General features: G+C 40.8%; 4 protein-coding genes and 1 long non-coding RNA gene across 17 annotated transcripts in view; 3 read left to right on the top strand and 2 right to left on the bottom strand.

The window, feature by feature from the left end:
- The window catches only part of dock10 (dedicator of cytokinesis 10), a 67667-nt gene extending 63878 nt beyond the window's left edge, over positions 1-3789 (top strand). For 8 of the 10 annotated variants that reach the window (XM_036001586.1, XM_036001584.1, XM_031296733.2 and 5 more), the window contains 6 exons: positions 65-275; positions 362-552; positions 1128-1228; positions 2397-2535; positions 2740-2812; positions 3001-3789. In XM_036001586.1, the coding sequence (XP_035857479.1) occupies positions 65-275; positions 362-552; positions 1128-1228; positions 2397-2535; positions 2740-2812; positions 3001-3059 (774 nt within the window). In that variant the 3' untranslated portion in view covers positions 3060-3789. The remainder of the gene's footprint in view (positions 1-64; positions 276-361; positions 553-1127; positions 1229-2396; positions 2536-2739; positions 2813-3000) is intronic. The other 2 variants (XM_036001588.1, XM_031296736.2) reach the window with 1 other exon arrangement.
- Positions 3790-4043: 254 nt separating this feature from the next.
- Positions 4044-9334, top strand: LOC116047760. The gene is made up of 3 exons (XM_031296740.2): positions 4044-7708; positions 8050-8272; positions 8485-9334. The coding sequence occupies exons 1-3, from the start codon at positions 7381-7383 to the stop codon at positions 8612-8614; spliced, it is 681 nt and encodes a 226-aa protein (XP_031152600.1). The 5' UTR covers positions 4044-7380; the 3' UTR covers positions 8615-9334.
- Positions 9335-9556: 222 nt separating this feature from the next.
- LOC118495124 lies at positions 9557-10561 on the bottom strand. Its single transcript, XR_004897439.1, has 2 exons — positions 10379-10561; positions 9557-10196 (listed from the first exon to the last, which is right to left on the bottom strand). It is a non-coding gene; the product is annotated as an uncharacterized LOC118495124 (long non-coding RNA).
- Positions 10562-12967: 2406 nt separating this feature from the next.
- On the bottom strand, positions 12968-17739 carry cep57 (centrosomal protein 57). Of its 2 annotated transcripts, none has more exons than XM_031296731.2 (11): positions 17474-17739; positions 16939-17125; positions 16402-16605; positions 16203-16324; positions 15899-16027; positions 15158-15235; positions 14896-14991; positions 14510-14590; positions 14164-14393; positions 13949-14093; positions 12968-13867 (listed from the first exon to the last, which is right to left on the bottom strand). In XM_031296731.2, the coding sequence occupies exons 1-11, from the start codon at positions 17519-17521 to the stop codon at positions 13694-13696; spliced, it is 1494 nt and encodes a 497-aa protein (XP_031152591.1). In that variant the 5' UTR covers positions 17522-17739; the 3' UTR covers positions 12968-13693. The 2 variants fall into 2 exon arrangements, with proteins under 2 accessions (XP_031152591.1, XP_031152590.1); XM_031296730.2 differs by having other exon boundaries at positions 14507-14590.
- Positions 17740-17872: 133 nt separating this feature from the next.
- mre11a (MRE11 homolog A, double strand break repair nuclease) lies at positions 17873-27222 on the top strand. Of its 3 annotated transcripts, none has more exons than XM_031296725.2 (20): positions 17873-18009; positions 18642-18717; positions 18889-19021; positions 19167-19327; positions 19420-19507; positions 19646-19787; positions 19910-20024; positions 20781-20966; positions 21082-21253; positions 21372-21452; positions 21536-21665; positions 21764-21864; positions 22393-22563; positions 22812-22871; positions 22957-23128; positions 25041-25127; positions 25347-25411; positions 25497-25558; positions 26446-26542; positions 26781-27222. In XM_031296725.2, exons 2-20 carry the CDS (start codon positions 18698-18700, stop codon positions 26817-26819), a joined length of 2082 nt encoding a protein of 693 aa, XP_031152585.1. In that variant the 5' UTR covers positions 17873-18009; positions 18642-18697; the 3' UTR covers positions 26820-27222. The 3 variants fall into 3 exon arrangements, with proteins under 3 accessions (XP_031152585.1, XP_031152583.1, XP_035857484.1); XM_031296723.2 differs by lacking the exon at positions 17873-18009 and adding an exon at positions 18010-18034 and having other exon boundaries at positions 26446-26543; positions 26779-27222; XM_036001591.1 differs by lacking the exon at positions 17873-18009 and adding an exon at positions 18467-18487 and having other exon boundaries at positions 26446-26543; positions 26779-27222.
- Positions 27223-27422: the final 200 nt, after the last annotated feature.

The following is a 27422-nucleotide window of genomic DNA, read 5'->3' on the forward strand; positions in this document are numbered from 1 at the left end:
GCAAGTTATTGGTGAATGTGTGGGCATACAGTATGACTTCATAGAAAACATTTTTTAAATACAGGTAAATCCCAAAGACCTGGACCCCAAGTTTGCCTACATTCAGGTGACGTACGTGGTGCCCTACTTTGACGAGAAAGAACAACAGGAAAAAAGGACAGATTTTGAGAGACATCACAACATCAAGCGCTTTGTGTTTGAGACTCCGTTCACTCTGTCAGGGAAGAAACATGGAGACGTGGAGGAGCAGTGCAAGAGACGCACCATATTGACCAGTAAGTATTTGTTTACAGCTTTACCTGTCAGAAAACTATAATGTAGAGTTGGTCTGACCAAAAGGTTTTTATTTCTCTCTCTTCAGCGAGTTCCAGCTTCCCCTACCTAAAGAAGCGTATCCAGGTGGTGGAGCAGCAGAGCACAGAGATGAACCCGATTGAGGTAGCAATCGATGAGATGTCACGTAAAGTTTCTGAGCTCAACCAGCTCTGCAACATGGAGGAGGTGGACATGATCCGGCTGCAGCTGAAACTGCAGGGCAGCGTCAGTGTCAAGGTGGGGATTCTTCCAAAATACAGGTTTTTGGTAGCCTGACAAGCCAGACCCACATCAAGATGTTGGGTCTGGGAACTCACCATTGGCAGGGCTCAATCCGAGGGGCGGGATAAACGGTTGTCTTTCAAATTCCCTCTGCACGCAATAGGATAGCGCTACAACCAACCAGAGCAACGCTAGTTGATAGATTAAACTTTTGCCGTATCCGGTTGGCAAAACTCCGAACACATCTTCCTTTTTTAAGAATGACTTCAGTGCTTAACTCCAAGCCGTCCAGAGTTGCAGCTAAAGCCAGCAGCAGCAGCCATCTTCTTTGTTTTCAAGTAGCAGGGAATTCACGCGGAACCGTCGTAACTCTACCGCCATTATGTTAAGCCCGCCCACCGACTCTATACACGATGTGATTGGCCCGGCTAGAGTTTGGCTTTTCCAGCTCGCAAGCCAACGGAGAGTTGCTAGACCCCCTGGCTGCAAATTACATTTGCTCCCGCTAGGGTGCGTCTAGATTTCTAGGCTAGGTTTTTGGGGGAATATGGGTGCTTTGTTTTGTCTCACCTGATCGTTCCCTTTTCTAGGTGAATGCCGGACCCATGGCCTATGCCAGGGCGTTTTTAGAGGAGAAGAATGCCAAGAAATACCCAGACAACCAGGTCAAACTGCTCAAGGAGATCTTCAGGTAGGATTAAATGCAAAATTCAGTGCGAAGTGTTGTGGATTTTGTTCCTAGCATTTCACAGTAGGTATGTATTTTGCATGAAGGTTAGAATTATGTTATTTTATATTCTGAGTGTCTATAAACACAACCTTATAATAAGACCAAAACAAGTGTAATATATGACATGTACTTGCACATGGGAATTGCAGTTCAACACATCTGTAGTTCCTAAGATCCAGATGCGTTGGAAACTCTGCTGAAACAGCAGCATTTCTTTTTTAAATGCTACAAAATGTGAATACAAATCAATAAAAAAAAAATCAACCAGGAAAACTTCAACAAAACAAAATTTGATTAAGAATATAAGAAATTAAAAAAAGTAAATAGTCCACAAATGTCAGAAAGACCCCCTTAAAGTGTAAACCCTGGGGGTGTAAAAAGCAACATTATGCCAGTTTTTATTAATCCACACCCATCATGCTTAATTCAACATGTTTATATAGTTTTGAATTGTTGTTTTAGCGCTACATTAATTTTATAAGTGAATGAACACGAATCAACACCAAGCAATTGTTACAGCTTAATACATTTTGACAGTGTTTGACTGTGTTTTTGTAAGATAAAGATTGTTACCCAGATGATTAAAGGTTAAGGTGAAGTGTATAATTCGCAGTGCTAATAATAATGGCAATCTTACAGTAAAGCAAACTTTGTCAAATACATGTGAATTAAAGGGAAGGAAAACCTCCATAAAGTGCAGTTCCTATTTGATTTCTGGTCCTATATTACACCTTAGGATTTATGCAACAATCTCTTTCAAAGTGTAAACTCTTAAAGTGTAAAAAGCATCCTGCAAACCTGTTTATGGGGAGCCCTGGTAGCTCACCTGGTTGAGCGTGCGCCCCCTGTACAAAGTGTCAGTCCTTACCACAGCGGCCGCGGGTTCAATTCCAACCCATGTCATTCCCCCTCTTTCTTCCCCTTCCTGTCTTCACCTGTCCTGTCAATTAAAGGCCTAACATTCCCAGAAAAAAAACTGTTTATGTTTTATTTATTGGCAAGAATTTGTTAGATCCTAATAGTCTTTGACAGTGTTAATTCTTGAAAAAAAAAATCCTGACATAGATCATTTAAGGTCAGGTTCAATGACATGATAAGTAATCAGTCAAACTTGGTTCGCGCCCTGCAGGCAGTTTGCAGAAGCCTGTGGCCAGGCTTTGGATGTGAATGAGCGTCTGATCAAAGAGGACCAGCTGGAGTACCAGGAGGAGATGAGAGCCCACTACCGGGACATGTTGACTGAGCTGTCTGGCATCATGAATGAACAGGTCTCACTCACTGTGCAATGACCAATGAATGTCCAGACTTATGTCATTACCACATTGTTGTTTGTTTTCTTGCTCATTTGCATGGCCTTATGAGCATCATATCTTCCTATGCATTATTTTATGGAGGTATTTTCATGTGGATCAGCTTCTGTTTTTACTTCATGGTTTCCTCTACTTCTTTTCCAACTTTTTCTGTCATTACAGCTACAAAAAAGTGTTCTTGCTGCCAGCACCTCCTTTCTCTCTAACAGCTCTCTGTCCACTCTTTCTAAGACTGGTATGTCATGTCATCAAATTCCTTTATAAAGGACATCTTGTCACCTTGCTACTTGCTTACCCCACTTTATCTTTCCCCCATATCTCACAGCCAGTCTATCCAATAGCCAAACTGCTAGTCTCGTTACTTAACCTCCTTCTGAATTTTCCTGTTCCAATGCAAGCTTCTTTATTCTTGCTTTTGTGCAGATTCCTCACACAAGACAACCAGGAACGGAACGGCACAGCGCCTACTAAATGGTCAATAGACTCTCAAGAAATCCTTTGTGCCAGGGAGGACATTTTGTTTGCTCAAAAGAGGCTCATTTGCTTGTTTCTGACTGTAGTTGTTTCCTGCTGCAAGGAGCAGCAGGCTAGTGGAACTGTGACTGATGGTGAGTGTAGAGAAAATAAGGGAAGAAGTGTGTAGACTGTGGTCGTGATAGTCTGTAGTCCTGTCGTTGAACGTTGACTATCTACAGTAGAGGCCAGGCTGCTGGACTGTTAGCTACTGTTTGTTTTGGTTTTAAAGACTCGATCCATGTGTCGTATGGATTCCCCTGCCCTGCCAACTGATTCATCAGCTTATATACTGACAGACACACTCAAGACAAGACACAAGAAATACACACAGTTCATATGTTCACACACATAACCCCACAACATGCGCCTTCTCTCCACAACCCAGTCCCTTTAGAGAACAGTGACCTTACCGAGCTCGAGGTGCGATCAACCGTATATGTAACATATAGCTCTCTGGTGCTTTTTGATGACAGTTTTTACCTATTTTCTGTGGAATATCATTGTACTTCAAACTATCTCATGAAATCTCGTAAGATGACTAATGTGAACAAAAAAAAAATTGGATTACAAGTTTTTTAGCGAAGCATCTGAAGAGTTGAACGCACCTCCAGTTCCTGTTTGAATGTAGAGCAGCTCCACATTGCTACTTTGTATCCTTGCTAACGTTCTGGAAATATCAGCTTGCCGATTTCGAAATGGAAACAACAAAAAAAATTGTTTTGTAACATTTCTATGATTGAAATTGCATTGTTATTGTTATTATTTCCTGTACTGTTTTGAATTGTAAATAAGAAATATTAATATTTAAAACGTTTGACATGTTTCTTTTTTTTTATAAAATATACAATATATAAATATTTGTTTAGCTGAATTAAAAAAAAAAGGAACAAAAACTAAAGTTTTATGTATAACATTTAAATAAAATTTGGTTAATGTCCAAAATGTATGTTTATACTTCAGTCATTTTCCACTTCATCCACTGTCCTGATGCTACAATCACGTGTCTTCTATTGCACCTTAGCTTCAGATCACCCTTCCTCTCACTATAGCTCATGTTCCTCTGTATGTTGATCACATTAATACCGGGTTGAATGGGATAAAATACTTTCTAAAATGAAATTGTGCCTTGACTGCAGCCGTGCACAGCAGCCTCTCATATCCTGTCTATTGACTGAGACTGAGAGCAGAAAGTAGCTAATTATAGATAGTTGTGAGGTCCTTCACCTGCACAATAGATTGAAATGTGTGAAATAGAAATGTGTAATGAGCAAACTGAAACAAAGAAGAAAATCACTTTTTGCCTTGGTCCCAAGATAATAGGCAGCGGCTGTATAAATCTTTAAATCCATCAGCTCCTAATACCAACTATATTGTTTCCAATTTGAACAGATACAGTAGTGTAGACTTTAATAATCAGACAACAGCTTAGTAGAGGTTGAACCACCATTTGTCATGTGTGAAACTACAGTACATCTTCAACTTTCATATCCTTATTCTTCAGTTGTACTCTGTATTGTCTGCTTTTACATGTAAAAGATGAAAAGGCTCCACTGCATCAAAGCATCCAGATACAAGAGGTTAGGGTTGTTTTTGACCACAAGAAATGCTGTTAGCTTTAGGTCAACCTGACATGTCATCTCCCTCTAACGTCACTGTCACAGGGCCCGCGCTGCTACGTTTACTCCTAGAAATGTGAGGCACATTGGCTTGTAAGATCAAATCAAATGTACTGTAGAAACTCGGAAAGGCAGGATTACTGTTGCCGTACAGTAATCCTGCTCTAAATAAATGGACAGACTCCAAAAGCAACACTCTTGTGTTTTGGATCATTGATTTATGTTTCAAAGTCAGAGGGGTTAGAACAAAGTCAGTGGCCAAAATGAATCCAAATCTGAGCAGTTTGTTTTGATCTGACGGAGCCGTGGAGGCTCTCATCATCACTGCTATGTGTCTGTGTGTTGTTTTGGTCTATCTATTTCAGACTGTCTCCATTGTGTTTACTCTGGAGTTGTGTTTTCCTTTGTGCTTCACATGTTCATTGTCGACGCTGTATTTCACTTTAACCATAATTGACATCCCAACCACACTATATTACGAATGTGTGGGCAGTTGGGACACCATCTGGAAATAGGAATTAGTAAAGAGAATGATTTAGTTTTAATTGATAGCAGGGAGAAAATATGTTTGAATTGTCTGTGCTTCTTTTCATTCACTTAAGTAATTTGCTGAATGTTACTTTTCCTCTGGTAGACTTTGTTGTAAGTATGGTTTCATTTGAAATTTGAATATGCCATACTGTAGTTCAGATGTTTTTATTTTGCTAACTAGCCATATATGTATGTATATATATATATATATATATATATTTTTTTTTTTTTTTTTTTACATTACTTGCATAGAGTATTTTATGTGTAACTACTAGCCTATACTAAAATGACCCTTGGTGTAGTTTTGTGTTGGAGCTTTGTCTGCAGTATTACTGTTCATGGTCTGTTTGCCTTTCTGTAACTGTAAATGGTAACATCAGTGGGTCCAGGGTAAAGCAACTTGTTATTGGGACATATGAGGTTTCATTGAAAGTGAAATGACTGACATTGAGCAGTTTTCCATGGGATCTGGTTCCCACTTTTTCCAATAGTTGAGTATAATTACTGACCATAGAGAGAGAGAGAGAGAGAGAGAGAGAGAGAGAGAGAGAGAGAGAGAGAGCAGCAGAGTGGTTGTTTATTTATTGATGCTAAGCCTGCTAAGGTTGGGGCACTGTGAATAAAAAGCGGTTAAGTGGCCCTGAACATACAGCTGGTGGTAAAAGACAGCATGCAGTCCTCCATCTCTCTCACTTGTGTGTTTTTATCTCTGTCTGACAACACGGCTGACACATTCAATGCGTCTGTCTCTTCACTCGCCCTCTGTGGTCGCACACCTGAGGTGCAGCAGATTGAGTTTCACTGACCTCCTGCCTCTTCTTCACAAACTCCTTTCCTTCGAGCCGATCAGTATTTCTCCTTCTCATCTCTCTCACCTCCCTCCCTCTCTGCAGCCTATTTTGTGAACCAGAAAGAGGAGCTGATTGGGTTTCTCTCCTCTACAGACTGGCCTGTCTCCCTCCCAGTGGCCTAGACTCTGGCGGGGTCAGGTTGCTCTGAGCCAGCAACATTCAGTCTAGGTCACAGACAACAAAATGTTTCATACCTGGTAGCCAAAACTTTTTTTATATTATTTTAAAGTATGTGGGCAGTGTATACCTCTTTTCATGTTGGAGTCAGGTGCGCTCAGAGACTGTCTGGTCTATTTATAATGGGTTACAACCTGTGGCCACATGAGCTCCCCTGCAGCACCTGCCCATACAGTCCCTGCTGTGGAGGCCCCAATGAGTGTAATTATCTGTAATTTCTTTTCCTTTGTGTGCGGCCTGCCTGTGTTTGATGTCTGTTGCAGTGATTCCTCCTCTTATTATTTATCAAACGCCTGTTTTGTTTTCATGTGTTTTCTTTCCAAGTTGGTTGATCCCCTGACCTCTGCCTTTATCAAACATCATGCATATTCATGAGACAGAGGACCACATATTTAGTATCCCTAAATTAGAGGCCAACCCTCCCACATGTCTCCATCCCTGTCTTCTGAGTGAAATGAAAGAAACATCTTTGTGTATCGGCTCCCAATTGTACATGTGTGCATTTAAAAAACATAAATCCAATCTAATACTTGTATAATTAATCAATTTGATCTTTCTTTTCTTATATAAATGATCTTCTGCATCACTATCAGAACAGAAGAAAATACTGATACTTTCTCAGTTTCCTTCCTAGATTTATCTTTGCTGACAGATGTAATTAATATTTTAGAGGGAGGATCTTGTAATCCCAACAGAGACATGGGCATTACAAGAGAAAGAGTGAGGTGCCAAAAAGCAAACAAATCTGATCCTCCCTATCTTCTCTTGGGCTAAAACATGAAGTTGCTACACATGATGTATAGGACCAAAAAGTTGTCATAAACTTTAGCTATTTCAGAGATTCTGTATGTTTAGTAGGTCTCCCGCCATTCAAGCTCTAGTGCAGTGCACATTTCATTTCCGACCCCTGCTTAGTTTTCCTGTAACTGGACGCCAGGGCTGATTAATAAAACATCCGTTGTGTGCTGCTGGCTGATCACCGGAGCCCTTTCAGCTGTATAAGTGGTGAAAGGCGACATAATCTCCCCAGAACAAGATCTGGACTGAGATTGAGGCACACAAAACAGAGAAAGACACACAGCGGGAGGACCACAAAACCTTTTGGGAGCAGCATGTTAAAACCCCAGCAGCACGGTGAGCTTCTCCTGCACGACCCGCCGGTTTTTGGGAAGCCGTGGTACTGGCAGCGCAGCAGCAGCGCCATGGCGAGCAGCCGCAGCCTGGCGCACGTCATCCTGGAGATGCGCGATGAAATCAAGAAGCTGGAAACGGAGAACCGAGAGCTGCGGGGAGACTACGGTCAGCGGTCATTTAGGGCCATGCCAGGAGAAGCCAGCCCGGTGTTTTCAGCAGCAGAGCAGCGGGCGGGAATGGAGGAAAACCCGTATGTAAGCCTGAGGCGAAATGCGTCTTTGCCAGTCCTGGAGGGACCATATAAAGGTAAAAGAAATATTATCAGAACAGCACCATAGATATCAAAAGTTATACGCCACATTCCAATAGCACCAATGCCTCAATTGTAAAGTAAAATAATTGTTATGAAAAGAAAAAAAAGTGATAAAATAATTATTTTTTAAATTTACCACAGACAAAATGTGAGGAAAGTACAAGAAAAACTGTTTATTGTAAGACATGGAAATGTATTAGATTTTTAAATTGGCTGAGAAAGATGACATGAAGTTTGAATTTCAGAAAATGTCCCTAGTGTTTTCTTGCCATAGCTACCTCTGCACTGTGGAAATGAATCCATTCCAATGCACCATGTTCATGTTATTTCACAGAGGACGGTGTCATGACTGTACGAAGGTACTCCATAAGCTCCAACCTGTCTGGTGTGACCATGACAGAGGGAAGGACTGACAGGGCACAGCTGAGTGACTCTGGATGGGGAAGATTACAGGAAGAGATCCAGCAGGGGAATAGCATCTTTCGTAACTCTGCCAGAGGAGAAGTAGGACAAGTTACCAACAGGCACTCCCTACAGGAATATGTACACAAAAACAGGTACAGACAGACTTGTCATGTGCTTTTAATTCCAAAAATGCAGCTTTAAAGCAAAATTCTTGTATAAAATGTGGTTTACGTTGGAGGTGAATGTTCTCCCCATTACTGGTCAGTTTTAATGTATTTAAAGCTATGTTGTCTCTCTACATACACCTTTTCCTACGATGCAGCTTGGTAGCCACAAAACTCTTGTGATTTCTTTGACCTTTCAGGGCCAAGGTAAAAACTGTCACATTCCTTCTACCTGTGGATGATATTTACACCAACCGGCCAGCTCTGACCAAACACCAGGAGGAGCCTAAAATCACTGAGCTGGCTTCCATCACTGAGACAGATTCCTGAGAGAAGCAGCACTTTTACAGACTTAGGATGTGGCCGTGATGAGACAAAAATGCACACATGAACCGAGCCTCAAAACAGGTTAGCCTCTTCATTTAGGTCCGTGTTGATTGGGCTCTTAATGAGTGAGCCAGCGGACCGATTTTATCACACCTGACCACACAAACAGAAGACTCTGGTTACAGGTGTTGTTTTCATCCGGCCATCGCAATCCAGGCCCGGTTAAAAGTGATAAGACACGGGGCCCTCTGCAGCGAGGATCAGATGTCTGGACTCCTCTCCCAACCTGGGGTGTCGTTTCAGAGTAAGACACACACCTGCAGGTGACGGCCCTTTTACGGACAGTTGTGGTCACTAACTCAGGCCTCGTGAGCAATATCAGACTCAATAGTTAATCATCTTTGTTTCTTTTCACGATGTAAACTGAAATGGGTAGTCAAGGGGCCACATGTGTGTTTCAATGTGTCCTGTTTCTTGTGTTCCTAAAGTGTGTATATAGCACACATCACACACTGTAGTGTCAGCTTTCGTGTATGGAAGGCTCCCTGTAAATATACCAGTGTTTGGCATATTAATATGAAAATTTAAGTAAGGTCCCTTTAACAGTCATTATAAGCTATTACATGTGATAATATGCAGTGTTATGAATTATGTTTGGCACAATTTAAGAAGCTCATTTATTGTAACCATTAAATCTCAAAATAAATATATTTGAGTATTTCTAAGACTGGATATACACCTGCATTTTGTGTTGTACAAACACATTTAACTGGACAGGACACATTATACTTCAAATGAACTTAAAACTACTACTTTTTACAATGAGTGTTTACCAGTTTACCTCTAGTTGGATATACTGCAGATTTTGTTGGTTTGAAAATGAAAAGTCACGTAACTAAATGTTTTTTCCTTCTGTGCCGATAGGATTTATTGAGAGTCAATCACTGACAGAGAAAATGCATTTATTATTTAGTATGCCAGACAGATACATGGGCTACAAGCAAAGCATATACTGTCAACTTTAATGTAATATTTGATCTGCTACATCCAACGTATCACACATTTACTCAAGGGAAACAGTGATCAATGCAGAGAATCTATCTAGCTGATGTAATGGCTTTATAGTGGGAACGATACCATTGACACCAAAGCTCTTTTGTCAATGGCTGGTGTTCAATAGCACTTTGGTTGATGAATCATATATAGTCATGTAGCCATTCCGCAAGTCATTAACAGCTCACATGACCACACAGAACCTGGTTTGGGTGTGTTTGCTTTGATTGTTGGTTTCCACAGCACTGGTAATCAGCTGTTGTTCCTCTGTGTGCACATGGCTGTCGCTCTGTAAGCCATCCGTGTTTTTATTTACTTCTGTTTGGCCAAATTCATCTCTATCTTTTAACCGGTCTTGACCTCCATCCTCTGATTGATCATCAGTGTGCAGGCTTCAGTAGCTCTCTGAGTCCTGGAGTGTGATGGCTGGGCAGCTCTGGGGTTCAAACATATGGGATGACTTGGGGGTTCACTCAGGCTGTCTCCATATTTCATAGAGATCAAGCAAAGGCGTAAGGCTGCCTTTGAAAAGCTATGACAGATGAATAAAGTGAGTGAGAGAGGGAAAGAGATTGATGTATAGCTGATGAAGACAGCAGCAGGGCATTAAAAAGGAAACAATTGGCAATTTAAAGTCCTTATTCCCCAATTTAAAGGACACAGAGTAAATCACTAGATGTAGAATTAGAGGAATTTGTCAGACATCAAACAGACCTGTTCTGTGGAGACTTGGCTTGTAGCTCATTTGGCTGTCCTGCTGTCCAGCCCCAGTATCCAGGTCTGTGAGACCCATTATCTGCTGCTCGCTGACTCCCATGTTCCTTTCAAAAAAGTAAGTGGTCATTCTGCCCTTCCCCTTTACCTCGATCTCCCCTTGCTTCTGGATAACAAAACTTTTATCCTCCTAGGAAGTCCTAGTCCTAGGAAAATGTGGACAGAGTATGTGGAAATCAGAAAAAGGAAATCACAGGGTTCGTGGTACACAACGTCAAAGTGTGTATGAACGTTTTCATGCATGAATATGTAGACAGTTGGGCTCAGGTGTATCTTGTTGGGAAGGCCATGACTCTCCATGCGAGATGCAGTGTTGACTGTGTCTCCAAATAGACAGTAACGAGGCGTCTTCTCCCCAACTACACCTGCCAGTACAGGACCAGTGTGGAGACCCACACGGATCGACAGAAATACAACAAGCCAAAGAACAGATGCTGCGTTGTGACAGAAGAGAGCAAACATACATTTCATGCGTACAATTTTGATTTAATCCTTAACACAGATGCATTTGCAGCGGTGGAAGAATAATTCCAATAATTTACTTAAATAAAAGTATCATTACCACACTATAAAAATACTTAATTCTAAGTAGAAGTCATGCAAAGTTTTACTCAAGTAAAGTACATAAGTAAAGTATTACTAACAAAATGTTCGGAAATTATCAAAAGTAACACACTCATTATGCAGAACGATCCCTATCAGTTTAGTAGGGATTTTAAATTTTAACTTAAATCTTTTCACTACATTTCTTCCCTCCATTGCTGAGGTAAAAATAAACACACAAACGGTTGTCCCTTTAAATATCTGTGTCAAAAGGTTAAATCTGTCATGTATACCTTGTAAACATTTGCATGTGCACAGTTGTGAGTCGGTCGAATCAAAGGTACATGGAGTTAAGCATAAGGTCAATGTGGATTGGTTCACACAGGGAGCAGATGTTAGTGAAGGTTACCACATCACTGAAGAGTATGGTGTACTCTTCAAATTCAGTATACACAAACACATAGTGTACATAAAGACACACAGCAGTCATATTAGACACGTCAAACACAAAACAACACTCTGATTATTCAATATGTATAGCATTTGCATTCCATTAACCTGCTTCTACTGTCTTGCCCTCCTTCAGCCAATTAGCCACATGCTTGGGCAACATGGCATACAGAAAGTTCTCTGTCTTCCTCCTCTCCTCCTCCAGGTGCTGAGAAAGGAGGTGGAGCTCCTCTTTTTTTCCCTCCAGCTGATTGGACAGCTCGATTTGAGCCAGTCGTTGATTGAGCAGGATGAGGTGACGTCATGGGGTGCGATGTCAGAAATGTGAAAGCTCCTAAAGGCTTCTCAATAGAGGAGAAGCTTGATTGAGCATACAGTCCAGAGAGGGCATCCAGATCATCTGACCTACATAGAGCAAACAATAATACTTCTTCTATCTGCTTAGGGTAGACAAAGTATAGTTTGGGATATTATTTTTTGAGAGACAGCTGTGTCCCTCAGATAGACACAGGCTCATCCAGAAGGAGCTGTCCAGTCCAGCCTGGTGCTGAAACCAACGTTTAGCTCTGCAGTCCTGGACGGGAAACGCAAATATTTCACATCCCAATGATGTATTTTTAAGCTAAGAATAAATACCCACAAGAAATACCCTTTTACTTAAAAACAATATAATTTGTTTGACAAGGCAATTTATACATACTCGCTACAAGCTAGTTGTGACAATTATTAAGCATCTTTCCAATATCTATTATAGGCTATAGGGTAGTAGTTCTTTAAAATCTAAACTAAAAACTAAAATCAATATTTAAAACTAGATGTATGGTAGCCCATAGGGACAGCATTTATAAATTAAAAACATGTATTCTCATGTGGTTCGCATCTAGATTCATATGTATATTTATTTTATTTTTGTAAAAATCTGGCTCTTTTTTTCTCAAACAAGACCATGCATGTTTTTAAGTATAATTAATTTGTCACAAAATAGTTTTAAAAAAAGCTGTGCTTCACATTTATAATTCATAAATAAGTAACATATGAGGGATCGAGAACAATCTGAATGGATTATTAAGTCTATTATTTAGTGTTTGTTAATTTTAATTCAATTTAAAAAAAATACAGTTTGCTTGAATGTATAAAGCTAAATGTAGTATAAAATGTTGTAATGAAGCCTTAATATTGTGGTAAAACAGTTGCTGATCATTTGTTTTAAAGGTCTCTATGATTTTATTCTGGTCTGATGTCTTCTGATGTCATGACAGCAGTCCATTATGATAGTACCAGCATCAAAGGTCTGCACACACACACACACGCACACACACACACACACACACACACACACACACACACACACACACACACACACACACACACACACACACACACACACACACACACACACACACACACACACACACACACACACACACACACACACACACACACACGTGTGTGCCAAGTACTGTGGCAAGGCTGGTTGCCAATGCATACGCCCATGTATTTGTCACCTAAACAAAGCCAAAATAAACTGTAATGTAATGTAGTCATGTGCAAACATAAATACTTTATTTCTTAGAGAAATGTTATCACTCAAAAATAGGTTTTGCATGATTGTCAAAAAATAACAAAATCCTCCTACATATATTTGTAGAAATAATTACTCAATATTCTGATCATAACACACAACACGTGTGCAAATACAAACACATTGAGAGTCTACAATATGACAAATCAAGGGAGTATTTTTAGGTTCAATTAACATTCAATTGCAGAAATATTTATCAAACTATTTCATCACTACAGTTTTCTTCACGCTACCAATTGCTGCTGCATCCAATTTATCAATATTTATGAAATGTGAGAATCTGGAATCAAGCAACCCAGATATGTTTTAGCACCCGATTTTGGCTTACTTATTCTGGGATTTTTTTATGTTTCCATGCCCAAAAAAACTACATAAAAAAACACAAATTAAAAACATTTTCTAGCACTCAATGGATCTTCAATTATATAATAGTTAAGATGGGATTATGAATGCCATGCCCTCTGCTGGTAAACGACTTAAAAATCTAGTAAAACAAACAAACAAACTGATCCAGGGAGATGTTTGAGCCAACATGCAACATGTCTTTTTAGATGTGTTACAATGTTTCAATACAACAACAACAAAAAAACAGTCAGTGGCTGTGTCCATGGTGAAATAATGGTAGGTTGATAGCACCAAAACGATTAACCTAATGTGCTGTGTTCATATCCTGGTGAGTTTCAGGTCCGTAATGAGGCCTGCAGGGCCCTCATGTCCCTCAGCAGCCTCAGGTTCCTCTTGCTCCTCTCTCCTGGTCTAACTTTAGAGCGACCTCTAGTGGACACTGTGGTAATGACTCTCACCTCATTCCCACTGTTGCGCCTGGAATTAGCTTCCTTTCTTAACTTCTTTATCTAGTGGGGAGACAAGTAAAGGAAAACACTTTTGAAATTTGAGTTTTGTGTCAACTGAATTCTTTCTGTGTGAAAACCTACCTGTGTTTTGTGTTTGTAGAGCTTGCTGATCTGCTCTCCTTTCCTTTCCATTTTCAGCAGCAGCCTCTCCTGCTCCCTCTGAAGTTCTCTTCTTTCCTGATCAGAAACACTGGCCTCCTCCTGCCTCATCAACTCGTGCTGCTCCCTGCAACACAAACAGAGAATCAAATTCAACACTATTCTAAGCTATTTACTCCATATAAGACTACACTCACAAGCTCATGAGTCGCTGCTCCTCCTGTAGTGCTTGCAGCAGCTCTGATAGCTCCTCCCCGCTAGTGGACGAGGAAGAAGAGGAGCGGTCTGAATGCCTGAGACCACCCGTCTCATAGCTGTTTGCGTTGTTAGAGAGGACACGACTGTTGCAGAGGTGTGGCTGGTGTCGCTTCAGGAGAGACAAAACTGACTGAACGTTTGCCCTGACAGAGTGGCTGCAGCCTACTGACTGAAAGTCAGGTAGGAGATGAGAAAAAGAGATGGTGTAAGGGAAGTGCAGCATTAAAAACTAAATACCATTTTATTCCAATGCTAAAACCACAAATGCATATGTTCCCATACTACCGTTCCAGCAACAAAAGGTACATCTCTGAGGCTCAGTCTATAGTGTGGCTGTGTGTAGGACGACTGCTGTGGTGAAGATTTCTGGAAAGCGAAAATCCACATAAACAAAAGGAAGATCCACAGGAAAAATGCACTTTTGTTTATATTACAAATGTATTGCTGTTACAAATATTTAACTGATTAGTTTTTCTAACCAACATCCAAAATGTTTACATTTTTTAATGACACCAAGATGAAACATTGGGTGTTTTTTTGAGAGCAGACAAAATGGAATGTGCATTGATTTTTTTTTTTTACAATTTCACAATTGTTTCAAACATCTACTAATGTATAAAAAGGACAATAAACATTCTGAAAAAGAAGTAAAAACCTGTGAAATTCTTTACCTTTGAATTGGACTTCTTCTCTTTGGACTGTCTGCTGGACAGGCAAGGTGACACTGACTGCAGCAATATTCTATTGGTCTCCAAACCTGTCTGTAGCTGAGGAACACACAAAAAATGATATCCAAGTGAGTGTGTGGAAATTTCTAAATTTACATTCAGCATAAAGCATGCAGTACATAAAACAATAGACTAAGCTTCCTTTCAAAACATTACAAGCTGTAAATAGTGGTGGTAGCTAAAGACAAATACAAAGCCAAGTTACCTGATTGGCCTTATCCTGGACCAGCTTTCTCTGGTGCTCCTCCTCCTGTAGTTTCATCTCCAGCTCCCGAAGCTTCATCTGACATATTCAGACACGCACAATCAGTATTGTGGTAATAATAACAATAAGAGAATAGATTTATTTTCCCATCTTGTCCCGGCCCACTTGAGATTAAAACATAAATTATCTTTTCAGTAAAATTCTGGTTAAATGAGACCATACCATGAAAATATAATACAAATAAGTTTAAATCAGAGTCTAGGATTTGTGACTTCTGAACTGATCTGAGCTAGATCACTGATTTTCAACCTTCAGGATTGGGTTTGTGACCCTTTTGAACTAATCAATGTCTACTCAATTTTTAGCAGTTTAACCAAAGAGTGTCTTTTCCCCCTCAAATTTGGGCCTGAAGAGGTAAAAGTGTTCAGCATTTTACAACAAAAAGCTAAAATATAAAAGGACTTTGTTTTTTTTAAATAATAATCATTTTGTGTCAAATAACTTTTTTTTATTTTGTTTTCTCACCCCTTCTATTCATTTTTGACTCCCTTAAGATGTATTTTGGGAACCACAGCCCTAGATTTCTGGATCTTTCGGCTATGGGACCAAGCTTCACTAATCAAATATTTGTTCTTGAGGAATTAGTGTCATTTGGTCTGCATAGAAATGTACAATTTTGAGCCAAGGCCCCGACCAACAGTAACAACTCTAACTGACATGTCACTGTGTCCTTGTGTGTACCTCAGCGTTGTTTTGTGTGTGTGTCAGCCTAAGATACTCCTGCTCCAGTCGCTCCAGCTTCTCCAACTGGGCATGCTCAGACACTGTGTCAGATTGTTGATCAGATGATTTGGCTGTCTCCATGGCAACCTGAAAGCGTAGAGAACAATTAATACAGTTCTACAAATATACTTACTTAATGAGAGCTATTAACTCAAAAACATTGCATTTAGGCATGATTGTTTTTTCTTTACATTTTTCTTATTCAATTTTAAGGGAAGAGTCTTATATCACAGCCTGTGACACTAAGGAGCACTGGGCTAACCTGCTGTTTGAGCAGGCTGGTCCTGTCTGCCCTGGCACTGCGCAACATCCTCCTCATGTGATCCAGCTGTCGCTCCAGCTTCACACAGCGAGACTCTGCAGCAGCCAGGTGGGTGATCAACACTGTCGAGAAGAACAATGAGACACCATAAGATATAAGGAATAAGAGGAAACATATGATATGTTATTCATACACCCACCTTGATTGCAGTTGGACTGGCCACTTATCTCTCTTTTTGTGTCTGTGGGATCCGTTAAGAGTCTCTGTGTGACTTTATCACGCTGCAGATGTGTATGTGATGCATCTTCCCCCAGAGTGTGCAGACTGAGCTCTGCATGTCCTTTCTCTCCTAACTCCAGCCTCTTGATCTTCTCCTGGAGGTTCCTCAAGGCAGATAAGATCTCTACACGTGCACAGACACATGGATTGTGTGTAAGAGAGATTTGACATAAGAATGTGATGCATACAGGGATATAATGAACATATTTAGGGCATGATTATAGTCGTGGTGTAATAAGATATGATTTTTAGGTTTGGATGGAAGAATAGGAGGGTATAGGAAGGGAGGGAGGAGAATGTGAAAGAATGAATAGATGTCAGTGAAACTGAGACATTCAAGTAGTGCGGCATCATGTTGCACATGCTGTAACCATGGAGCTCTGAAACACCACAATACCTGAATGGAAACTTTGTAGAGGGAAAACAACACACACACAGATGAACAAATTAAAGTTACCTGCACTGCTGGTCTCTGGGAATGCCTTTATGGGTGATGAAGGGCGACACATCTGATGTGTGCGTGTTTGGGGTGTGTGCTGCAGAAGTGTGTTGATGAAGGGACGGTGAGGAGGATACTCTCTATAAGATGGGAGTGACAGGGTGTCGGATACTACTCCACTGGGTGCTGGTGGTGGACAGAGATCCTACAGAGAAAAGGGGCGAAATGTTGAACAGCATCCACAATATATGGCAAATATTGTATATCTACGGCATATTTTCAATATATGAGAAATGGGGTTATTGCAGTGATCAATCATCATCATCAATCATCATGAGCAATCAGCAAATGAAGTACAGAAAGTGAAGAAATGCACTAAAACCTTAAATTCCATGTTCTAACTGACCTTATAGTTACAACATGAGTTATACTTTCTAGGTCTGCAACATCAGCTGGACTGAGTCTTTGGTCACTATAAACGGTGGCAAACAGATTTAACTCTTCATTTTAAGTTAAAGTAGGCTAACGTTATGTGTAGTAACGTTAAAGCTACCTTCTCCCGCGTAGCATCAGCACCGGGTGTTTTTGACAACGTCTCCATTAAAATGCAGCCAAGCAGACTGCCTCGCTTGTGCTGAACCTGGGAGTAAAATATGCAAAATATGGTAATTTTAGTTTAAAGTAAAATTACAGCCAGACTTGTTTTTAATGACGACTGTCAGTCTGCTAGCTAAGCGCCGCTTCTAGGGCTGCCAGAGCTGTGAAAAGAAAACATCACTTGACAAACCACACAATCCAGGGTTTCTGAGGAGTTTGAATGATATTTATACCAGCCTGGCCCGTCAGACGCTATACAAATACACGTTAACGTTATGTTTGAGGGACAGGCAGACCGGTGCGACTTAAACGATAAAACAAACGCACACCATTTGTTTACCGGAAGTGTAGTTTTTCTTCCGCGGAGATTCTGCAGTTTAGAAAGGTGATGTTTCCGAATACAACTACAATAACTCTGAGCCATTTGTGAGAGTCGGGGAGAGTGTTTAACTTGCCGGGATTTTCTGACATGTTTACTGGACTTGTGAGGAGGTGGGTTGCGATGCATGCAAGTAATGTTAGTGTTTTTCCCACGTGGTATCTTATAGCATACACAACAAATAATAATCTAATGTTCAATAGACATGTGGGTTAGACCCATCCGATATGTAAATACAAGCTTAGTTCTTGTTAGCTATCGCATTGATAACTTGCACTGTTTCTCGCAAAAGTGAACTCACCATCTTCGCAGTAACTTAAGACGTTAAGTTAGCTAACGTTACGACTTCACTTACGGATAATTAGCTAGCTAGCTATCACACAGTAACAATATTATAACGTAACACAATGTTTTGTAGTGTGTCGTAAAGTGCATTGTTCGGTGGCCCAGATATTATAAATATGGCTTTATTTCAGGAACTCAGACATTTTCTTTTATATTTATTCCGTAATATTTCTCACGAATAACGTTAGCTCAGTCTGTTGATAAAATAATACTGACTTTATCATCGTGACTTATCCGTGGTATGTGGTATGTCTATTATCTCCTTAAATAGCAACATACTATTTGTACAAATTAGTACTTTCCTAATGTGATTATTGTTATCCTGTAATATTATGTCTAAACTGTATGTTAGAATATATTTTTTAAACAAGATGCTCAGGGCTAAATGTATTTTCTGCAGAGGAAGCCTTTTGATGACCACCTGTCAGGAGTGAGATCTTATTTCCCCACATCATCATGTCTTCAGAGAACACCTTGTGAGTTTGTTTAAATTTATATGGTGATTGTGCTGGTTGGTTATTAACAGGTCTCCAAATGACTGACCGATAATATATATTATCTAGATAATTTACAGTTATATATGGGTACAAAACAATCAAATACATGAGCTGTATTTTTTATGATGGTATTTTGTGCTGTTTTTCTAGAGATGATGAGGATACCTTCAAGATCCTGATTGCTACAGACATTCACCTTGGTTACCTCGAGAAGGATGCCATCCGTGGCAATGACTCTTATAACACACTTGATGAAATACTGAAATGTGCCAAGACAAATCAGGTACATACAAGTTGATAGATGTGCATGTGGATGACTCAACAGTAAATCAGATTGATGCATATCTCTGTCTGCTTGAATGGACATAACAAAGTCTACCTGTTCTAAATACCCACTGCTTTCTATTTTCCCATTTGTTCGCTTGCAGGTAGATTTCATCCTGCTGGGTGGTGATTTGTTCCACGACAACAAACCGTCACGCCGATGTCTCCACAACTGCATCACTATGCTTAGACGATACTGCATGGGAGACACGCCCATACACTTCAACATTCTCAGTGACCAGAATGTCAACTTCAACACCACCGAGTCAGTTCTGCTGTGTTTGTGTGGTTATTTTAGCAAAACATTGTACATCTTGTTACATTAATGTTGGTATATGTGTGTATGACTTGCTGTAGGTTCCCCTGGGTTAACTATCAGGATGAAAACCTGAACATCTCTATTCCTGCATTCAGCATTCACGGTAACCATGATGACCCAACTGGGGTGAGTTGTGAGTCCAGCATAAAAGGAATTATTAGACACAACACAAGATCTAAATATGCAAGGATGTTCATTTGTGTATGTCTGTTATCTATATATTTTTGTTTGTTTTAATGTCCCGTTTACTTTATTTTCCTCAAGGCTGAAGGTTTGTGTGCGTTGGATCTGCTAAGTGCTTCTGGTCTTGTCAATCACTTTGGTCACTCCCATTCAGTGGAGAAGATAGAGATTAGTCCCATCCTCATGCAGAAAGGCAAAACCAAGCTAGCCTTATTTGGTCTCGGTAAGTGTTTGTTTTGTGTGTCATGGTGTGCTGGTAATATCCATTCCTAACATAATCTGTTCTAACAAGATTCATAAAATGATTCATGTTTTGTTCTAAATTATGTATGAATGTGTGTATAGGCTCTATCCCAGATGAGCGCTTGTACAGGATGTTTGTCAACAACCAGGTCACAATGCTTCGCCCCAAAGAAGACCAAGATGAATGGTTTAACCTCTTCACCATCCACCAGAACAGGTGTGTGCGTGTTTCTGTTATCTGTACATTTGAGAACAGCCGCAGGAAATTTCAAAGTATTAGAGATACATTTTGTCCACTGTGTGATACAGTACATACTAGGGCTGCCACCTCTTAGTCGATTAGTCGACTAATCGGTCGTTTTGGTCTTAGTCGACTAAGATTTCTTTAGTTGATGAGTCATTTTTTATGCTTAATTACTCATTTCCAAGAAAATTATGAGCACATTTCTGGTAAGCACAAGATTTAAAGTGGCGCTTTTGCAGGATTAATTGTGGAGAAACTCAGTTTTACAGATGGTTCATTAACTACATTTATATTGTGCTTTTCTAGTCTTAATCACCTCTCAAAGAGCACAGCTCTGTCGATTACATCAACTAATCGATTAATTGACAAAATCATATAAGTGTTAGTCGACTAAGAATTTCTTTAGTCGAGGACAGCCCTAGTACATACTACATACTACATATCAATCTGTGACTCAGTCCTAAGTGAGAATGCAGGAATTGTGTGGACATGAAAGTTATGGTAGTAAAAGTGTTTTTTAAGAGGGTGAATAATAGGTTGGTTCGCCATGGTGTGTTAATAGCTTGACATGTTCTCGAAGAATTAAGGCTTTACTTTGACTGCATTATCTCTAAAAGTCAGCCCCTGTTAGTGGTTTAAGATATAAACTGCTATACTTTTCCAATGTTACTCTCCACCTTGTGTTTTTGTTTTGAATTGTTGTCTTTTCTGTCTATTGGTTTTCTTTAGGAGTAAGCACGGACCCACTAACTACATTCCAGAGCAGTTCCTGGATGACTTTATCGACTTGGTAGTGTGGGGTCACGAGCATGAGTGTTTGATTGCGCCAACCAGAAATGAACAACAGCTCTTCTATGTGACACAGCCTGGAAGCTCTGTAGCCACCTCCCTGTCCCCTGGAGAGGCGACCAAGAAGTACAGTACATATAAATACAGTAATACATAGACACACAAACAATAGATAGTAAACTCTATGTTCTGAGTGCGTTTTAAAGTGATGAAGTAGCCAAAACACTCTGTGTGGATCTAGGCACATAGGGCTGCTGAGGGTGAAAGGACGTAAGATGAACCTGGAGAAGATCCCCCTAAAGACAGTGCGTCAGTTCTTCATCCAGGATGTTGTGCTGGCTGACTACCAAGACCAATTCACACCTGATACACCCCAGGTCACAAAGAAGGTGGAGGACCTGTGCTATGCTAAGGTAACACTTCAAGTCATACTGTATACAACATACAGAGCCAGTCTTCCAGTCATCTTACCATTCTTCCCCTTCATCTGTCCCCTTATATCTTTCTCTCTTTCTTTCTCTCACTGTGTAGGTCACAGAGATGTTAGAGGAAGCTGAAAGAGAAAGACTTGGATGTCTGCTCACCCCGGAGAAACCTCTTATTCGCCTGAGGGTAAGATGGCGGACTTGCAGCGTGTGCACACACCTTCCTATTCGCGCTACATTCAAATTCATCATCTTCATTGCCTTCCCCAGGTGGACTACAGTGGAGGCTTTGAGGCGTTCAACACTTCTCGCTTCAGTCAGAAGTTTGTGGAACGTGTAGCCAACCCGAAAGACATCATTCACTTTCTCAGACGCCGTGAGCAGAAGGAGGACATCAAAGGTCAGACAGAGGCTAAATACACTGCTCACTGCTATGGATCTACAGTATCGATGTACAGTAGTGTCTATTTGACATGTTTCATTCTTGGTGTTTTGTAGATGAGGTCAACGTTGACTACGGAAAACTGTTAAAAACCACAGCAGTTGAGGGGCTGAGAGTGGAGGACCTGGTTAAACAGTACTTTGAGGCAACTGAACAGGTACTGCACACAAGGATTTACATTCACACTTACATGGTGTCATAACACTTATGGCGTTTTTCCATTACATGGTACCTGCTCGCCTCGACTCTACTCACCTTTTTTGTTTTTCCATTATGAAAAAAAGTACCTGGAACAAGCTAACAGATACTTTTTTTAGTATCACCTCCGTCGAGGTTCCAAGCGAGCTGAGGTGATACCAAAAGGTGACGTGAAAACCTGCAGATGATGGATTGGTCAGAGAGAATCATCACTAATCACTGCGTCATCATTGCTAGCGACAGGCGGGGATGTCCTGAAGAAACCCGCCATTTTTAAATAGATTAGCCAGCGGTGGGTCACGGCAGTTTCCTGCGACGTCGCTATGACGACCAGCCACGCTCGCCTCAAGCATGAGGCGGTACTAAATCTGCAATGGAAAATGGAGGACGGGGCACCGCAGCCGAGCCGAGCAGAGCTGGTACTAGCAGTGGCTAAGCGCCATTATTTTCATATACTGTTTGTACTGTGTATTCTTTTTCTTCTCAGACAGTGCAGCTGTCCCTTTTGACTGAGAAAGGCATGGGGAAGGCCATTCAGGAGTTTGTAGACAAAGACGAGAAAGACGCCATTGAGGAGCTGATCACTTACCAGTTAGAGAAGACACAACGCCACCTCCAAGCCCGAGGAGTAACCACAGAGCAGGATATAGACGCAGAGGTAAGGGCTGCGGCTTGTATGGGAAATAGGGCTGAGGAAGTTAATGTTGCTCGATGGTGTTTTTTGCCCCCAACGGCTCCTTCCAGGCAGTGCTGCGACCGCTGCCTTCAAAGCACCGAACCCCTAACCCTAACCATAACCATAACCATAACCAGCGCTGCCTGGAAGGAGCAGTTGGGGGAAAAAAACACCAATAAACGTTAATGTTGTATATGTATTATAAGAGTGCATGTTTTTAAATTTTTTAGATCCGGCTATTCAGAGACTCCAAAAAGAACACCACAGAGGAAGAGAATGAAATCAAAGAAGTAAGTAATGATTGCTCACAAGCCTGGAATGTAGTGTTGTCTGTTATGTTTAACTGTGTGGGCCTTATCTCTCTCTTTTTCTCAGGCTATCAACAGAGCCAAAGCTCTCCGTTTGGAGCGTGGGGATGAGCCTGTTGACGCTGATCTATCCAGAGAGCTGGCTTTGGACTCTGACGAAGACTCAGTCCCATTTCCTCCCCCCGCACGAGGCAGAGGGCGAGGAGGCAGGGGGCGGGGTGGTCGGGGAAGGGGGAGAGGTGAGTTATCATATTATCTGTCACAAATAAAGGCGCATTGAGAGATGTACATTAGTAAAATAGATGTTCCAAAGGTTTATTCAAGACTGTAAGCTTGGTACAAGGCAATGACTCAAAGCTAATACAGAGCACTCAGAGTGCCTGAGTGGCAGGTCACACCACACATACACATCATACAATGACTGCTCACTAGGGTTGGGTACCGTTTGGATTTTTACGATTCCGATGCCGTACCGGTACTTTTAAAACAATTTTGATTCCTAACCGATTCCTAAACCGATTCTTGAAAAACTGAAAAATGACATCAAAGAAAGGCTGTTTTATGGAGTTTTTTTAAAATTGAAAATTATTTCAGTTTAACAATATATTAACGTTTTAAAGTACTTATATAATAAGTAAACATAAGTCACCTAACACATAACTACAATAATTTAACAAATAACAGTTGCACTATTAACAAGTAATAACAAAATAAAAGTTGAGTTGGTATGCCAACCAGCTTCAAACTTTAGCAGTTCTTTTGCAGAAAAATGACCATATTTGCCTTCTCTGGCAAGATAAGACACCTCTCCTGACGTATGGCATGTCCTGCACAGGAGAAAACTCTCTCAGATGGTGTCCAAGAGGCCTGTACACACAGGTATGAGTTTGAAAGGGCAGACAATTTGGGGAGGCTGTCCCGCCTCCCCCACCACCAGGCTACAGGGTCGGCAGAGCAAGTGTAATATGTTTACTAGTGATCACGTGCAGTGAATGGTTAATATGCTTTTACGTCCGTTTTGGTGAGCCCAGAGGGGAAATATGGCATTTTAAAAGTAGCCTACATTTACAATAGCTAGCTAACGGTAGACTACAGAGAAAGTGTGATATTTTTACGTCCGTTTCGGAGCGTGTACAAAAAGCCGTCTATCAGCAGTGATTGCATGTCGGAGAATAGCGCGGACACGCGCTTCACACCGCGAGCGGGCACGTTCGCCACTCGGCGGAAAAGGGAGAAAGAAAAAAGAGTCTGCTGCTGTCTGGAGCGACAGAGGGAAAATATTTCAGTCGGAACCGAAATGTGCATTCTAATCCGGTCCGAATACTACCGTTTGCGTAGGAACCGGTTCCATAGTGGAACCGGGTTTCGGTACCCAACCCTACTGCTTATCAGACCTTTGTGTAAGGGCGATGCAGAAGTATGCACAATTACCAATGCTAATGTAATGTGTACACACTAGATTCTTTTTTGGGCTTTCCCCCCCCTATTTGATAGGACAGCTAAGTGAGAAAGGGGAGAGAGAGGGGGAGAAGACATGCAGGAAATCGTCACAGGTCAGATTCGAACCCTGGACCGCTGCGTCGAGGCATAAACCTCCAAGTATATGTGCACCTGCTCCACCCACTGACCAACCCGGCCACCACACTAGTTAATTTAAAAGGAAATAAGAGAAATTGATTAATCAGAATGTTCATCTATGATGGACAGCCTCGGTTGACTGAGGCGGATTTAATCAGCTAGACCTAGAGTGTTAGAGGTTAACTAATGCGACATGACAGGTACAGGTATTTAATATAAAGAGTGATATGATTAATGTGGAATTTAACAGACAATGATGAATGATGAACACTCTTTAAATGACATATGACACTATATGTTCAGTTACATTTAATGCAAAAAAACAAAGGATGTTATATGATAATCATAGACTGTATAAAATATGGACAAAGTCTCTGTAACGTCCCCCATAGGTTTCTTAAGAGCCCAAATGAAGCTCGCCAACTTTAGTAGGTAGGCAATTCAAGGAACTGCAGTTTTTGGCACATCGCGTTGGCTTTATTTTTCCGACACCGGAGGTTGCCGGCTGCTTGATGATAAGGTTGCACACTGCATCATAAATCCTTGTTCTAAGCTGTTCATCTGTCCATCCAGGTGCAACTCCCTCTGAACCAAAGCCAGCCGGTCGGAGCCGTTCCCAGAAATCATCAGCAACAACCCAGAGCAGGAGCATTATGCAAGGTAGGAGATTGCGAGATTATGTGTTAGTGTGATTATCTATAGACAAACAAGTTAATGTTCTGTATACTGTACAACATTAACATGCCAGACCGAGGCATCGCAGAGAAAGCCGGAACTCTTATTCTATTTTATCAGTGTATGAATCTGTTCCACCTTTTCCTGCTCCACATCTTTCAATTTCTTCCTTGATTTCTCTCTTCTTTATACCTCCTTCTTCAGCATTTCAAGCTCCATCCCAGAGATCATCTCGGACTTCAACCACAACATCTTATGCAGATGTAGAAGTAAGTCAATTCACGACACACACAGATGCAGTATGTAAACTGTACCATCCCCTTAACTTTGCTTCTCATCTTTATCCATCGCCAGATGACCATTGATGACTCAGATGAAGATATACCTGTAATGAAAGCTTCCCGACCCCCTCCAAGGTATGTTTGCGTTCGGGCCACAATGTGGTAGTCCGGTACATTAAAGCAGCCATATTATGCTCATTTTCAGGTTCATAATTGTATTTTAAGGTTGTACCAGAATAGGTTTACATGGTTTAATTTTCAAAAAACACCATATTGTTGTTGTACCGCACCGCTCTCTCTCACTGCTGCAGCTCCTCTTTTCACCTGGTCTCTGTTTTAGGTACAGAGTGAGACCTCTTTTCTTCTTCTTCTTCTGTACTATCTTTGATTGCACTTGCACATGTGCAGTAGCTCAGATGTAGATCATGTCAGCTAGCTAGCTCCATAGACAGTAAAAGAAAGGTTGTTTCTACAACTTCAGTCAGTTACAAGGCAGGATTAGCTGGGAGACTTCTAAATGAGGGCACACATGTAAGTAGTTATTTTGTAGATTATGGTGAACTTGTGTGGTGTTGTAGCAGTGCTTTGCTATTGAGAACGAGGTAGCATGCTAGCGTTAGCATGCTAGCGTTAGCATTAGCGTTAGCATTAGCGTTAGCTACGACCTAATGGTTGCGGTTAGCCAGCTCGTTTCGGCTTGTGACGTCACAAGCCGTGCCGATTTTGAACAGCTCACCCAGAGACTGAAGGCAGGACACATTCAGAAACCGTATCTCACTCTAAACACCATGGATGGATTTTTTTTCAAAGTTTGTATGTGTGTGGAAGCACCAGAGACACAACATAACACCCCAAATCCCAGAAAAAGTGATTTTTTCATAATATGGGCACTTTAATAAAAAAAAAAAAAAACTGTACACATAGCTGTCCATACTGCATTCACCCACTCTGTCCCTAACTTCGTATTTTAAATTTGCTTGTCATCATGTGTTTTAACTCGGCTCCTTCTCTGCTTACCACAGACCAGCATCGTCGTCATCTTCCTTCACCAAGTACAGCTCTCAGAGCCAGAGCCAGTCATCTAAAGGAATTGCATTTGATGACAGTGATGATGATGAGGTAAAAAGAGATCAAAAAATGAAATTATGGAAATTTGATGATCTGAATTCCTGATCTCTTTGTGTTACATCCTTAACAGAAATATATACCCCTACACTTAATCACCCATAATCATATTTATTTATATTTGCTTGGCAAAAATGACCTTGACTAAACTTGATTATCTGAATTTTTCAGTTTTCCCTGATAAATGTGTTAATGCTTTTTCTATCTTAAACTTTTTCTTTTCTTGATACAGGATGATCCATTCAAAGGCCCCAGTCGTTCACGGAGATAACCATAAGTGCATTTATTATGTAACAGTTAATGTTAATTAGCAAGTGAGCTGCTGCAGTGTTGTTCTGAAGGACTTCAAGTGCATGTTTCAGTTTTCTCATTACTCAGTCTTCCTAATGTTGACAATAACTAATTAAGTTGATCAGCTACTGCTTCGGGTAAAACTATACAATCAATCTGTTTTGGTGAAAGGGATAGGCTAAAGGGGGACCGGGAGGAGTTGGCTTCCAGACAAGATTTGCTGCACGTAGTCTGCGATTCACAACCTCATTTGTTAGCCAGCACCTGAACCTACCTACTGGTGCAGCACATCTGCTACTGTACATCAACACTGATCAGAGTTGGGTGTTATTAGGTTTTGTAGTACTCTGATATTCAGGAAATTATAAATGTTTTTTCATACATAATCAACTGTCTGTTTCTTTTAATTATCATCTGTCCTGTGGCTGCAATACAGAGTTCAAAATTAACTTTTGTCCACTAGCCAAATGGCTAGTGAATGTTCAAATTTTACGAGCCACTCAATACATTACCATTGTTTTTTAGGCTAGTGAGTGAAGCAAATCTACCAGCCAGTTTCATATTTTACCAGCATTTGGCTAGT

Source organism: Sander lucioperca, chromosome 5 (assembly GCF_008315115.2).
Source record: "Sander lucioperca isolate FBNREF2018 chromosome 5, SLUC_FBN_1.2, whole genome shotgun sequence".
NCBI classification, from domain to species: domain Eukaryota; kingdom Metazoa; phylum Chordata; class Actinopteri; order Perciformes; family Percidae; genus Sander; species Sander lucioperca.

Coding starts and splice junctions, on each gene's coding strand:
- mre11a (XM_031296723.2), top strand. CDS start 18,698: ATGTCTTCAGAGAACACCTT. Junction 18,718..18,888: donor ATGTCTTCAGAGAACACCTT/GTGAGTTTGTTT, acceptor CTGTTTTTCTAG/AGATGATGAGGATACCTTCA. Junction 20,025..20,780: donor TTCACCATCCACCAGAACAG/GTGTGTGCGTGT, acceptor GGTTTTCTTTAG/GAGTAAGCACGGACCCACTA.
- cep57 (XM_031296730.2), bottom strand. CDS start 17,521: ATGGAGACGTTGTCAAAAACACCCGGTGCTGATGCTACGCGGGAGAAG. Junction 14,992..15,157: donor TCCAGGATAAGGCCAATCAG/GTAACTTGGCTT, acceptor TGTGTTCCTCAG/CTACAGACAGGTTTGGAGAC. Junction 14,591..14,895: donor AGAAGAAGTCCAATTCAAAG/GTAAAGAATTTC, acceptor TTCGCTTTCCAG/AAATCTTCACCACAGCAGTC.
- LOC116047760 (XM_031296740.2), top strand. CDS start 7,381: ATGTTAAAACCCCAGCAGCACGGTGAGCTTCTCCTGCACGACCCGCCG. Junction 7,709..8,049: donor CCTGGAGGGACCATATAAAG/GTAAAAGAAATA, acceptor GTTATTTCACAG/AGGACGGTGTCATGACTGTA. Junction 8,273..8,484: donor GAATATGTACACAAAAACAG/GTACAGACAGAC, acceptor TTGACCTTTCAG/GGCCAAGGTAAAAACTGTCA.